We start from the raw sequence: 14256 nt of genomic DNA, 5'->3' as shown, positions 1-14256 counted from the left end.
GAAATGCCAATTTTGGGACAGGATCCCAGATCTAGCGAATCTGAAACTCGGGGTGGACCCAGTCACTTGTGTTTGAACAAGTCCTCTACCTGATTCTGTTGCATGCTCAAGTTTGAGAACACCTGGTTCACATTATTCTGCCACTAAAGTTTGAATCTCCGGATATGGACTGTTTTTCACTTCAGATTCTAGATCCCTTTCCTACCTGCACGTGCCAGAAATGTTAACAGGAAGCACAACAAAGGCCTCTCTGTGGGACTTTTGTATCCAACAAGACAGCTTGAGAGTAAACCCTTGTTGAATTTGGTTATTTTTATGACGGCTGATCCCGCTTTTCCTGGCCCTCATGTAAATGAGGTCCCCTAGGCGGTCGGCATGGCCCACTCTGAAGCCCAGACGCCCCCCCCCCCCCCCCCCACTGGATAACCTCGGGGAGAGGTAATGTTGTGGGCCGGCTTTCGGAGGGTACTGGGTCAGCGTCCCTCCCCGCGCTCCTGCGTAAACACGGTTCCCTCGGCAACGCCTGGAACCCACGTCAAAGGATCAGCGGGGTCCGGGGCGACTGCCCCCCCTCCCGCCGAGCCGATCCCGGCAGAGGCCTCTGGCCCCAGCCCGAGCCACCACCCACCCCCTCGGGCTTGCGGCCGCCTCCCCCGGTGCGGGATGAGCACAGCGGGGCCCCATGGAGGAGCAGCCGCCGCCGCCGCCGGTCCGCCCGCCAGCGAGAATGGCCTTGTTGGGCAGCCCACACCCCGGAGCCCCCTCCGCGGCCGGCGCACCTGGCGGGACTTCCTCCGCCACGACGGCGGCGGCCGTGCTCTCCTTCAGCACCGTGGCGACCGCGGCGGCCGCGGCGCTGGGGAACCAGAGCGACGGGAGCGGGGGCGACAGCACTGGCGCCTCCGCTGGCGGAGGCCTGGGCGGGCCCCGGGCGGCGGGGGCGGCGGGGAGGCCGCCGCTGGGCCCCGAGGCGGCGCCGCTGCTGTCGCACGGGGCGGCGGTGGCGGCCCAGGCGCTCGTGCTCCTGCTCATCTTCCTGCTGTCTAGCTTGGGCAACTGCGCGGTGATGGGGGTGATCGTGAAGCACCGGCAGCTCCGCACCGTCACCAACGCCTTCATCCTGTCCCTGTCCCTGTCGGACCTGCTCACGGCGCTGCTCTGTCTGCCCGCCGCCTTCCTGGACCTCTTCACGCCGCCCGGGGGCTCGGCCCCCACCGCCCCAGCCGCCGCCGCCGCAGGGCCCTGGCGCGGCTACTGCGCCGCCAGCCGCTTCTTCAGCTCGTGCTTCGGCATCGTGTCCACGCTGAGCGTGGCACTCATCTCGCTGGACCGCTACTGCGCCATCGTGCGGCCGCCGCGGGAAAAGATCGGCCGCCGCCGCGCGCTGCAGCTGCTGGCAGGCGCCTGGCTGGCGGCCCTGAGCTTCTCCTTGCCCTGGGAGCTGCTCCGCGCGCCAAGCGAGCCGCCGGCGGCACAGAGCTTCCACGGCTGCCTGTACCGGACGTCCCCGGACCCCGCGCAGCTGGGCGCGGCCTACAGCGTGGGGCTGGTGGTGGCCTGCTACCTGCTGCCCTTCCTGCTCATGTGCTTCTGCCACTACCACATCTGCAAGACGGTGCGCCTGTCCGACGTGCGCGTGCGGCCCCTGACCACGTACGCGCGCGTGCTGCGCTTCTTCAGCGAGGTGCGCACGGCCACCACCGTGCTGATCATGATCGTCTTCGTCATCTGCTGCTGGGGGCCCTACTGCTTCCTGGTGCTGCTGGCCGCGGCCCGGCAGGCCCCGGCCACGCAAGCCCCCTCGCTCCTCAACGTGGTGGCCGTCTGGCTGACCTGGGCCAATGGGGCCATCAACCCTGTCATCTATGCCGTTCGCAACCCCAACATTTCGATGCTCCTGGGACGCAACCGGGAGGAGGGCTACCGGACTAGGAACGTGGACGCTTTCCTGCCCAGCCAGGGCCCGGGTCTGCAGGCCAGAAGCCGCAATCGCCTTCGAAACCGCTATGCCAACCGGCTGGGAGCCTGCAGCAGGATGTCTTCTTCCAACCCGGCCAGCGGGATGGGAGGGGATGTGGCCATGTGGGCCCGAAAAAATCCCGTTGTGCTGTTCTGCAGGGAGGGGCCCCCAGGGCCTTTGACATTAGCGGTGAAACAACCTAAATCCGAAGCCGGGGATACCAGCCTCTAAGAAGGGCTGGGATGCACAGCTTGTGAAGGCAAATCTTCACCTGCTCCGTTTAATGATACAGGATTCCGGGGAGAATCGTGTATTTCATAAAGCCAAACATTTAGAAAAGAGACCTAGGGGGAGGCTTACCACTTCCCTCAAACCGTGTACAGGACAATGTGCCCTTCTTCAAAAGTGCCAACTGTAAAATGCAAACATTAAAACAATATCAAACCACACAACCAAGCATTGTGAACTGTAAGTGCCGGAAATGACAAAAGTAGAATTCACAATTACTGATTAGCTCATATTACAGGAATCACACTGTGAAACGAACAAACACAATCATTGAATGCAACCAGGATTTGTTCAAACACGTAGAGTTCCAGGAAAGAATGGAGACCTTCAGAATTACCTGAAGGCCCCTCTAAATCACCAGCATTCAACAAAACTGGAGATTTTTAGAACTTGCACTTTTGACACAGGCTTTGGGTGCTTAGGTTAGAAACGAAAAATTCTGATCTTTACACTTTGGTGCCCTTCCTCCCCGCCTATGTCCCTGTAGTCTTTGTGGGAAATTTTATATTCATATTCCCATTTTAAACCATTTTAGGATTTTGAAATCGTGTCTTATTACCAGAAAAATCAACCGTTTGAAGAGCAAATAGAAGTATGAACATAAAGAATTGTGGCTATTTAAAAACGTGTTCCAAGATTATACTTTAAAAATTAATGTCCCTCATTCTACCCCCAAAATTATCTGCCTTGGGAAGCTTTAAGCTTTACCCTTACTCTCACCTGCTACTTTTGTTTCTAATCATTTTGGGAATGCTGGTCTCAGAGTACTTTCATATAAAAAAAATAACTTTCATAGTAGAAAATCTTGCCTTTTGAGGTAAATTTGATTTTTAAATGCAGCCAAAAAAGTAATTTGAAGTGAAGTTGAATCAGGTGAGTAATGCCATTTTTTAAAAATGTATACAAAAATGAGAGCTCTATAAAGTAGGAAGATTGGCTTTCCTATGTGGCTCACGAACACAAAATGATTACAGAGAAGAATTCTAAAAATATTTCGAGAAGTGGCTGTATTCTTGGAATAAGCATAGAACTTTCCAAGGGCATTATACTCTCCTACGTTTGGAAGTTTGAGTATATTTATGGAAAAAAAATGAATCCTTGCTTTTATAGACATGATTTGTCTAAAAAATGTGGTTGTTATTAGACAGGGAGAATAGGTGTGGTATTATTACATGTAATAGGGTGTTAATAATTTGGGTATAAAGTCAGAAAGAAAATTCAATCAAACTGGAGATATTTTCAGAAACGTGCAAACCAAAGACGAAAGACGCTTTTTAAAATTCAAAAGCACAATTCAGGATTTGTGTGTGTGAAATTTCTCACATTAGATGTCACTATTCACAGAATCATTTACCCAGAATTTTAAAAGATATTTTTGTTTTCTCCCTCTTTCTTTCCTTTCCTCCACCTTGCCCATTTTGTCTTCAACATTTCACAGCCTTACTTGAATAAGTACTTTAGATATGGCATGACATCACCTATCATATATAGTGTGAAATAGCCACCTTTTCTTCTCTTGGATTTAAAGACGTTAATGAGTGTTTGAACTTTCGTGTGATAGGTGGGTGTGTGTCACTATTTTGTAATCAAAGATGGAAATACAGGATTCATGTCAGAGTAAAGAGACTTAATTTTTTCCCCCATACTCAAAGCATCATCACAATCATAAGTTTATAAATTATCTGTATATATCTTGCTACACTCAGTGTAGTACAAAGTAAATGAGATAATCTCTCCTCTTTAGCACTCATTATATATATGTGTATATATATATATATATATATATATATGGACTTAATATAGCTTAATACAGCTGAACTAACATTTAACAAATATCTACAGTATTTGCCTGTTAAAGGCAAAACAATTGTGTGGTTTTTGGCATTCTGAGAAAGTGGAAGTCATGTCTGGTATTTAGGAGGAAATGATAAAGTCTTTCAGTTAGGAAAATTATCAGAGAATAGGAATTCAGCAACTGTGAGTAAAGGCAGAAAGAGAGGGAACTTAGGGGAAGGAGGCGAATGTGGTACAAAATGGGGTATTGCCTGTAAAGAAAAATCAAGGAAGATATTTAAAAATAAACATGGCGTGGAATAAACTTTCCTGGTGAGTGAAGGGAAAATCTGAGAGATTGGAAGTGACAAGGTGGTGGCATGAAGGACTTCAAGGCAGGAAAGGAACTCTTGGTATGTAGCGGTAGGAAGTTTTAAGAAAGGGATAGCTTGGGGAAGAGATCATTCTGCCAGGAGCTGTAAGCGTCAGGGCTGGTAAAAATGGGAGGGGAAAGAGAGAACAGTGCTAATAAGTTACTAAAAAAAAATTAAATGTTGGTTGCTTATTTGAGGCTATACAACCAGTCAGTGATAGAACTAGGATTTGAACCACAGTCTGCCCGGCTTTGGGGCCCTATGTTCTCTTCTCTACCCTCTGTTGTCCCACAAAGTTCAGTGGGTAGGGAAACCCAGGATGAGAACTTGGGGTACTATCATTATCTTCATCATCAGCAACATCATTACCTCTATCACCATAACCATCATCACCAACATCACCATCATCATCACCACCACCACCTCCATCATCTACAGTTTTTATTTCTTCCTTTATATTGGGCAACTTCCTGGGTGCTCAGGCTGCTTAAAGGTAGAAATCACAGCACCCGCTTTCAGAGGACTTACAGTCTAACGGAGGAGCTTATGCTTTATAAAAATTGGCCCTAATCAGGACTCTACCTGCAGGGAAGAAAAGGTGTAGCATTTTCAGAAGTGGTCATCAAAGGAGATTGATCTAAAAGTGAAAGATATGTAAAGGCCAGCAACCAATCTGGTCCAGTTGTAAATACTTTGAGACAGAAATTAATGCCTTGAATAAAAGACAGGGAATGAATGGCTCTTAAATTTCAGTCTTAGACCTTTCTTCAAGCTGACCGCATGATTACAGTGATTTTGCTTAAAAAGGAGAGAAGCTATGAAATATTGGGATGTATTAAATATTGCATAATACATAAAGGCAAGAATGTCATCCTTCGTGTCTCACTCTGCTCCCAGTTTGAGTGTTTCACTGGAATGACTCAGCATAGTACATCCGTGACCCCATCTGATCCTCAAAACAACTCTCTAGGAAGGTACTATATTATCACTACCCCCATTTTATAGATGAGAAAATTGAGGCACAGAGGTGCTCTATGATTTGCCTAAGGTTACCGAGGAAGTGTGCACTAGACATAAGATTCGTACCTTGCAGATTGGTGCCAGAAGTCCTATCTTAACCACTGGACTGTGCTGCCTCTCTAATTTGTAATAGAAAATGGGAAACCTGGAAAAGAGTCAGAGAAGATAAAGACAATGATCAAAGGGATGGGGAAATAGATATTATAAAATGTGAAAGAAAAGACTTGTTTGATTTAGGGAACAGTGACATAAGATATGTGATTTTTAAGTATATGAAAAGATTCTGAGCAATTTTTTTCTGGTAAAACCCCAGCCCTGGATGACCCCAGGCATCTGTCTTCTCTATTCCTGCTCCAGAGTAGCTGAGCACAACTGGAGAAAAGCCATAGGTCAGATCAATTAGTACCCTCTGCACCTAGAGTCCATGGCCTCTCCAGCCCCTCTCCCCTGCCCAGCAATTTGAACCTTTTTGCTCATCAGCTCGATCTTTCTGCTCACTTTAGTGACCCTTCAGACTCTTTGCTCAAACTTATAACTGACACTCCCGGCTTGAAAGATGACCTTTGCTCCTACTTCACCAAGAAAAGTAGATACATAGACCTTCCTATTTTAGCCATCAAATGTTACAGACTTAACTGGATTTATACCAGTCCTCAGCACTCTCCGATTGTAAAGAAACTGGTGCCCTCTCCAGCCTCAGGAATCTCACGCTATGAATGATCTTTCCCTGGTATCCTTAGTCTTTCTTGCTGAACCAAATCCCTCCCATGAGCCCACAAACTCTCACTTAAAAAGAAAAAAAAACCCAAAGCTTTTCCTATTCCTCCTTCCCTTTTCTCTCCCTCAGCTCCCTGCCTTCAGCTGAACTTGTCAAAAAAAAAAAAAAATTGCCTATACTTTTACAGCTGATCTAAACCCTAGTCTACAATTTTAATGGTGCAAGAACGTTGTTGTTTTTATGCAATTTGCTTTTTTCCCAATCCTCTCTTCTGCCACACAGCAGAAACTTAAGATGGCGGCATCTAGGCTCTAGGGGCTTATTTAGCGCCAAGCACTGGTAAATATCAATCTTCAGTGGTCATGCATCCGTCTCCAGGTCAGTCTCCAGTCACATCCAAAGCTTGCTGCATCATCATCCCGGAGCACCCAGCTCTCCCTGGGCACCACTTCGGAGCTCCTCTTTGAACACAAGATGATTACTCCATCTCAGCATCCTGGAGGCTGTGCCACGCCCATAATGCTGTCTCCGGCCGCTTTTTAAAAATTATTTTTTAATATTTTTGATTATTTGATACTTTTGATATCGTTGGGTCTGTAAGTCAAAATGATATATCAAGTATGTATGGGGAGTTCCATTTGTGGAATGGCCGTGAGGATCTCTGTGGACCCACTACCCAGGGAAACAAGTATAACTGGTCGAAAGTATTTAAAAAGCCATCATTTGAAGTCTCTGGAAATTGTCATAAAGCAGACAGCAAATGAAGAAACATTTATTCAAGAAAATCTACTGTAATTCAATAAGAAGAGCGGGAGTCGGTGGCCTTCGAATTCTAACCCACTCTCCCTGCTCCCAGCTCAGTGGGACGGAAACTCGGCTTCCGGTGAGTACAACGCTCCCTCCCTCTTTCCCAGCTTCCCGGTGAGGACTGTGGTATCTCCCTGGGGGGAACCGGCCATGAGAATGGCTCATCTTGGCAGCCGCATGTTGCAGAGGCTAAATTCCAGGTGAGTGTAGCCCACCTAGCCCCCATCCACAGGGCAGATGCTTGACCTCAGGGGTGGCATGCAGGGAGTATCGGCATCACGATGGTCCTCAACCCGGCTCGTTTGTAGGATGGAGACCCCGTCTTGGGAGAGACCAGCTGAGAAGACCAGAGGCTCCGGCCCACCCGCAGTGCCCTGCCGAAAGCACGGTGTCAATCCAAAAGAAGCAGGCCACTGTCCCTTTCCCCAGCTTCAGAGCTCTGGCCCAGATATTTTGGCCAGGGGTGTAGACAGGACTTTAAACAGAGAGTGCCCAAGCTCTCCCTAAAGCAACTCACTTCATTTGAAACAGAGTGTGTGGAAGTTTTGGTGGTAAAAAAACTCAGAGGAGGCTAACAGCTTCATGAGAGATACAAGCTAAAACATTTGCCGGCTGGTTGACCAGAGAGAATCAGGGAAAGAAACAGCGAATGAAAGCCTTGTATTACAGTTGAGTTTTAAAAGTGCTTTGTCTCTTGGGATAACAGTCCTTTATCTCTTGCAAATATTTTTTCCCAGTCTATGGCTTGTCTTCTCATTATCTTGGCCTTTTCAACATAAACAAAACAAAACATGAATCTGACAGGGAAGACTGGTGTAGAGACTGAGTCGTTCTTATCAATGACTCTTACTCCTCTCTAAGGGGCACTTTGGAAATTTGTGGGAGCATTTTTGGTGGCACAATGTGACTGGCACGTAATGAGCGGTGTCTAGGAATGCTAGATGTCCTGCAAAGCATAACAGAATACTGTCCCGTGGAGAACTGGCCTTCGTTCCAGACGGTTTTCAAACATCCCACCAGACGCTGAAACGGCTGATAATCTATGGATCATTATGTAATTGCATACCTTACAGCCGTTCCGCATGGAGACACAGTATTTTAAACATGGTTTTAATATGCACCGAAAAGCTTCTTGAAGTGCAATTGTTTCATAAACAGAAAATTTATGGTATTTGTTCTTTTAGGTTTTTATGAAGCAGTAGTCACCGTTTGAGAAAGCTACAGCACGGCGTGCGCCACTTCTTGAGGTAACGGGCTGTGAAGAGCACGCTAGCATCGGTCTGCATTTGGAGCCCCTGTAGTCACCGCGAGCGCACGTTCGGGTAGCAGCATCCAGCGCCCTCACTTGGTCTGTTCTGCAGCGACAAAGATCCACTGGTGACGATAACACAGACGGATGCCAGACATTTGGCCAAGAGAAAAATCTGCCTAATAGGTTGTCAAAGGTCCCAGTACACGGGGCAGCTTAAAGGAAACAACTGTCCTCTTGTTGTCTCTCAAGAAACCTAACAATCAGTGTCACTGAAAACATTTTTAACCCTCCTTTACCTGTGGCTGCAGGGACTAGAGACAAACTAACGGAGAGATGGCAGAGTTTACCCCTCCCTGGCGGTCGTTAAGCTTCTGCCTGTTTCTGGATGTCAGGGGCTAAGGCAAGTACCTAATTTTTTTTTTAATTTTTAAAAAGCTTTTATATATTTATTTGTCAGAGAGAGAGAGAGAGAACAAGCAGGGGGAGCAGCAGCCAGAGGGAGAAGCAGGCTCCTGCTGAGCAAGGAGCCAGATGCAGGACTCGATCGAAGGACCCTGGGATCATGATCTAAGCTGAAGGCAGATGCTTAACCAACTGAGCCACCCAGGAACCAACAAATACCGAATTTCTTGACAGCACAATGACATAAGCTCCCATCGTGGAGCAGGGAGGCATATTAAACAGCATTTCACCTGTGGTTACAAAGCCTGAAATACTCTCAATTCCCCACAAGGAGGCTCCATTATCAAGTACAACAGTTTTCAAAGAGGGAAAAGAACAACCCTTTCAACAGCAGCCCATCATTGTGCATTAAACTCCCATAATCTTTAAATGCATTAACATTCTTACCGATTACAGTTTGGTTCTCATTCTCATATAAAAAAGTCATGTATCATCTTAGTGCTATGCAAACCTAGGGAAAATGTATCACGTGTTAAGTCCACAATTTACATTAAGCTGAGTATACATTCAGAGCAAGACAGAGCGGGGAGAAGATGGAGATTGGTAATTATAATAAAAAGAAATTTAAGGGGCATCTGGGTGGCTCAGTCAGTTAAGTGTCTGTCTTTGGCTCAGGTCATGATCCCAGGGTCCTGGGATGGAGCCCCAAGTGGAGCTCCCTGCTCAGTGGGGAGTCTGCTTCTCCCTCTGCCCCTCCCCCAGCTCATTCTCTCTCCCTTTCTCTCTCTCTCTCTCTCAAATAAATTAATAAATCTTAAAAAAAAAAAGAAATTTCCTTATGTTTCAGTTATTACTTTGATTCACAGTTGTCACATAGGTTCAACTTTGGCTTTCCAAGTCAAGAAAAACTTTGGCTAAAATTATTTCCTTTTGGAAGGCAAACCATTCATTATTACCAGCTTAGTAGCTCTTTTCTTAATAATACATATGGCCATTGCATTGTTTTAATATCACTCTTTAAAATTAAAGTAGCAAATACTTATTGGATGATGTATTATCTTAAAATATTGGAGCAACATTTCTAAATGGCCATAAGTTTATTTGACTAAATACATAATAATTATTTATACAATTAAGATTTTTCTCAACATATGGCATTAAAACTAGATTAACACTGTATGATGTTAAAACTTTTTCTTTTGCCTCAATTCTCTGAAAAAAACTTAGAATATGATTAGTGCTATACATGTTCAATTAGCTTTGTGTTTAAGTCATTTATAACACATGATGTGTGAATAAAATATGTCAGGGCAACTGAGAAATAAGGCAAATCTCCTTACATGGAAAATATAAGTAGGTTTGTAATTTAGGAGTCTTAGTTTCTAAGATTTTGCTCTTTTTTGGAGAATGGGATTTTGGATGTAGCTAGCATTTGAGTGTCTCATTAGATCCTTGGTGTAATTTCTAGCTGAACCACAACTGGTATTGGAAACACTAGTATTAGAAGCCAGAGCTGGGGTGAGTGGGGAGAGAGGTGAATAGGGGTGAAGGTTGGGGAGTTTGGGAGGAAGGAGGAAATGAGAGGAAACGCAGGGAGGGTAGTCTTAACTGGGAGCTCACAAAGAGTGATTTATATGCATTAGCCTGTCTTCCTGTCCTCATCAGCCCCTCTGCTCCCAGATGGAGCTCTGTTTTTCCAGTCAGTTGAATTTAAGCATCAATATTATGTTTGAAATGTAAGAGTGAAATTGGCTTCCAGAGATAACTTTTTAATGGTTACTGGGTGCCCATGCCACCAGCTTCTGAATGTCTGGTCACTCTTCCTAAAGGTCATGACCACACCTAGCTGGCCCTACTGATAGAGTAGACCCAGTGGCCTTTCTCAGGTCAGCCTGAGCCAAGTGGTCAGGAACTCACCGAGACTCACAGATGCCCCCCCCCCCCCCCCCCGCACGTGGAGGAAGCTGGTTCCCTTGGGGATGTTCAGGCTGCCCTGGTAACCCCCTCCCTTCTCTCCGCCAGCACGCCACTGTGATGTGTGTGGTGGTGAAGACTTACAACCTCTGTTCCCCTGCTTGGCTGGGGCGGGGGGGGGGGGGGCGGTGGTGTGGGGGGGGGGCTTGCTTACCCTCCCCACAGAAAGGACAGGAGACTGCGTCAAAGCTCACTGTGATTGCCCTTAACTTGTATACAGACCCACCTCTTTAGAGGAAAGGGAAGATTCTCCCAGTTTTGACTTTGGAAATGGGATGTTAGTCTTAGAATCTTACATTAAGGCTAAGACAGACCCTCCCACAAAGACTGTCTCTGGGAAATGGGAGTGGCCGGATCCTTTTAGAAATTGGGCACAACAAGGCAAGGGCAGGATGGGAGTGTTTCTCAGTTGTGGATTTCTTGTCTTAATTATGTGAGGCACCCACAGGACAGGACAACACTCCTTTTAAACACTAAATAAAATTCTGTAAATTCAGGGTTCTCCGAATTTGGTAAAAATGCAAAAACAGTGGAGGAGGGGGTCTACGTGATCATGTGTAAACTTTCTGTTCTCTACTGAGCATGACTGTCTCCTAGATTCCTTCCTGTGACCGACTTTGAAGGGACAAGAAGGGAGGGGAGAGGAAGAAATCCCTTCCTAGTGAGAGCAAAGGCAGAGAGGGGGACTGATGACGAGGGGGAGGGGTTAATAATATTTTTAAAAGCTAAAAAGAGGGAAGGAGAGAAGTTGGCTGCAATCATGGGGTGTCTGATGAGCAATAAAACTTCATGCATTTATTAGTTGGACATTTATTGAGCATCTGCCATGTGCCAGGCTCTCAGACCCTAATGGAAAGCAGGGAAACAGTTGTTTTGTCTTGTGGAGCATGTAGACTGAGCCAAGCCCCAAATTTATTAAATAAAGTAAATCAGATTGCTGATCAATTCTTAGTTCATTCTAGTTTTACACTATTCCTTTCATCCTCTGTAAGTTTATCCATAAACCCAAGTAAATAGAAGTGAACTACTCTGGACTATTAAAATATAACACTGGTTCAAAAAAACATTCTCCAATTTAACTTTATTTTTCCTTTTGCTTTCTTAATTGGGGTAATGTTTTTGTATTACTGCACGTCTACATATTTTAAAGGAGCTGATAAAAATATATTTGTTCATTCCTATGTAGTCTACTTTATCAGCCTATTTGCAAAATTTTCCTGAGAAATGTGTAGAGGAAAAAAGTCAGAGTCAAGAGTGGCTTTTTAAAAAAATCAATAATTGGGATAGATGCAGGACAAATATAATTTGAAATTAAACACAGAATGCTGGATTTAACATGAAGTGGATAACCTGACAGCCTATCAAAAAAAAAAAAATCAAATACTCTTGTGTACCAAAGCAATTTAAGTTGATAACAGAGGTGAACTTGAGGTTGATGCTGTCAAATAAATTCTAAATAGATTCCAGACTGGCTCTTTGTCTTTGCTGCCAAAAAGACTAATCAACTTTATGCATCTACATTTTACCTTTGAATGATCAAACTGCAGGTGTGACAGACAAAATATTTAAAAACCAGGATAGCATGGACACAGATGATGTCCGTAGACGTGTACTCTTTTGATACATCTTGCCTAAATAAATATCCACCTTAATTACGGGGAACCTGGTGGGTAGTTAGCATGCAATGAAATTACCCCCCCTCCCCAGTCCATTAAAAATTAGGCTACTCCTTTGGAAGAAAGAGTTAATCCTCTTTCATCCTCAAATAACATAGCTAACATGGGAAAGAGGGAGAGTACATTCCTCCTGAACAGATTCTCCACTTTAAAAAAAAAAAATTATTTGAGAAAGAGAGAGAAAGCACACACATGCATGAGTGGGGGGAGGGGCAGAGGGAGAGGGAGGCAAGAGAATCTCAGGCAGATTCCCTGCTGAGCATGGAGCCCAGTGTGTTGCTCGATCCCACGACCTCAAGATCATGACCTGAGCCAACACCAAGAGTTGGATCTCAATCGAATGAGCCACCCAGGTGCCCCAGATTCTCCACTTCTCAACATTTCTAAAATAGTGTGCTGGCATTCTGGTTGTCGACACTTGGTTGAAAAGATACAGAAGGCGCAATTGGAAAATAGATGTTTGTTTAGTATACATTGAAATATCAGTAATCTTACTGTGAGACACATAGAGAAAGAGGTCAAAGGCTGGAGCCTCTAAGCGCCCCAGCACTTTCGGACTGCATTGCAACAACCATGGCTTCTGTAGGACGCAGCAGTGTGTTACACAACAGGGAAGGAAAGACTAGGTTTGGTTCTGTGTGATCTACTGGGCCTTTTGTCATATTCTCCTGCCTAATTCGACAGTAAGAGAACAAGTGCACAACTTGCCCTTGGTGAGGGCGTAGTGAGCAGGAGTTTGGATCACACAGTAATGAGGATCTGGGTCACCTAAGCAGGTAAGCCGACGAGGCTAGCAGAAGTTCTAGCCAAGGATAAGGAGAATTTAGGCTGGTAAGAGGGTAGGGAGATGCTGAATATTCGTTGCAGTCCGAGATTAACTGCCGTAGTGGGGATCATACTTCAACCTGCTAACGTTTCCTTTGTAAGTTTCCTGAGGAAAAGAAACCAACCAGAACCCTGAAGAAGTTCTCAGATGGAATCAATGGCTTATACAGAACAAGTGAATCCAAGCAATGCAAGGGCTGAACTGTGATATTTTGTCTGGATACACCCTTCTGGAGCAAGACACTCATTTCCCCAGCTTGCAGAAGTATTACCCGTTGATGGCTCATCGCTAATCCCACCCCAAGAATTGCCCTCAGGGGAAAAAGAATTGCTTCACCTAAAGTTATGCCCATTCTCCAGAAGCAGCCCAGACCCAGTGACTAGTCAATGTGGGAGTACAAAAATCCAGTCCTCTTACCTTAATTTGGGACAAGTCTGAAGGATTATCCCAGCTCCCGAGCTTCTGTGGGATCTGCTGAAGTCTTTCTTGCAATTTCCCCATAGTTCAACTTCTTCTGCCCGATCTTGCTTCCTTAACAATTTTTTTTCCTGAGACCACTTTAAATAAACTTCCTGTATGCAAATTTCTGTTACTGTATCTTTTTCCTGGGAAATACAATGTAAGAGAGCTATTTTAAACATCTGTAGAAAAGCATATGTTTGTGACACATTTTATCGAAAGTGTGCTGGAAATATGCTGTGTTTGAGTTTATGTTAACTAATTTAGCCAACCTCAGTAAAACAAATATAAAGATTAAGCAACAGAATAATATTTGGTAATTCTAAATCACTGGACAGGCATTCTAAACATGCTTATTTTAAAGGCTATGCTTTATTTTTAAGTAATTAATGTATGTTCAGCCAAATCAAACAAACTGCTTTAGTTCTTTTCATAACATCTGAGGTTAATTAAATAAACACCAATGATGATATGCTTTTACTTTTTCACATTTTTAATTTATCAAAAAAAAATGTTTCAACTACACTTTGTAGTCATGACACACATTTTTAAGCCTAAAGTTTATTACTTTTCAATCTCATGCTTTCAATAGTTTGGTTTGTCTAATATGACAAATTTCATAATTCATTAAAAATTATCTTGTTGAAATTTTATTTTTCTAAATGGGAGATTCTACATTTGACATCTTGAAAAGTTCATTTCACAGCTACATTGATGTCAGTGAGGC

The 14256-nt window shown here is 44.9% G+C and overlaps 1 protein-coding gene across 1 annotated transcript; it reads left to right on the top strand.

The window, feature by feature from the left end:
- Window positions 1–626: 626 nt before the first annotated feature.
- GPR135 (G protein-coupled receptor 135) lies at window positions 627–2553 on the top strand. Its single transcript, XM_045810337.2, has one exon. The coding sequence runs from the start codon at window positions 683–685 to the stop codon at window positions 2189–2191; it is 1509 nt and encodes a 502-aa protein (XP_045666293.2). The 5' UTR covers window positions 627–682; the 3' UTR covers window positions 2192–2553.
- Window positions 2554–14256: the final 11703 nt, after the last annotated feature.

Source organism: Ursus americanus, chromosome 26 (genome assembly GCF_024610735.1).
Source record: "Ursus americanus isolate L20-20 chromosome 26, mUrsAme1.1.p, whole genome shotgun sequence".
NCBI classification, from domain to species: Eukaryota; Metazoa; Chordata; class Mammalia; order Carnivora; family Ursidae; genus Ursus; species Ursus americanus.
The sequence above is the reverse complement of the archived record's forward strand: the minus strand, read 5'-3'. Positions and strand labels throughout refer to the sequence as shown.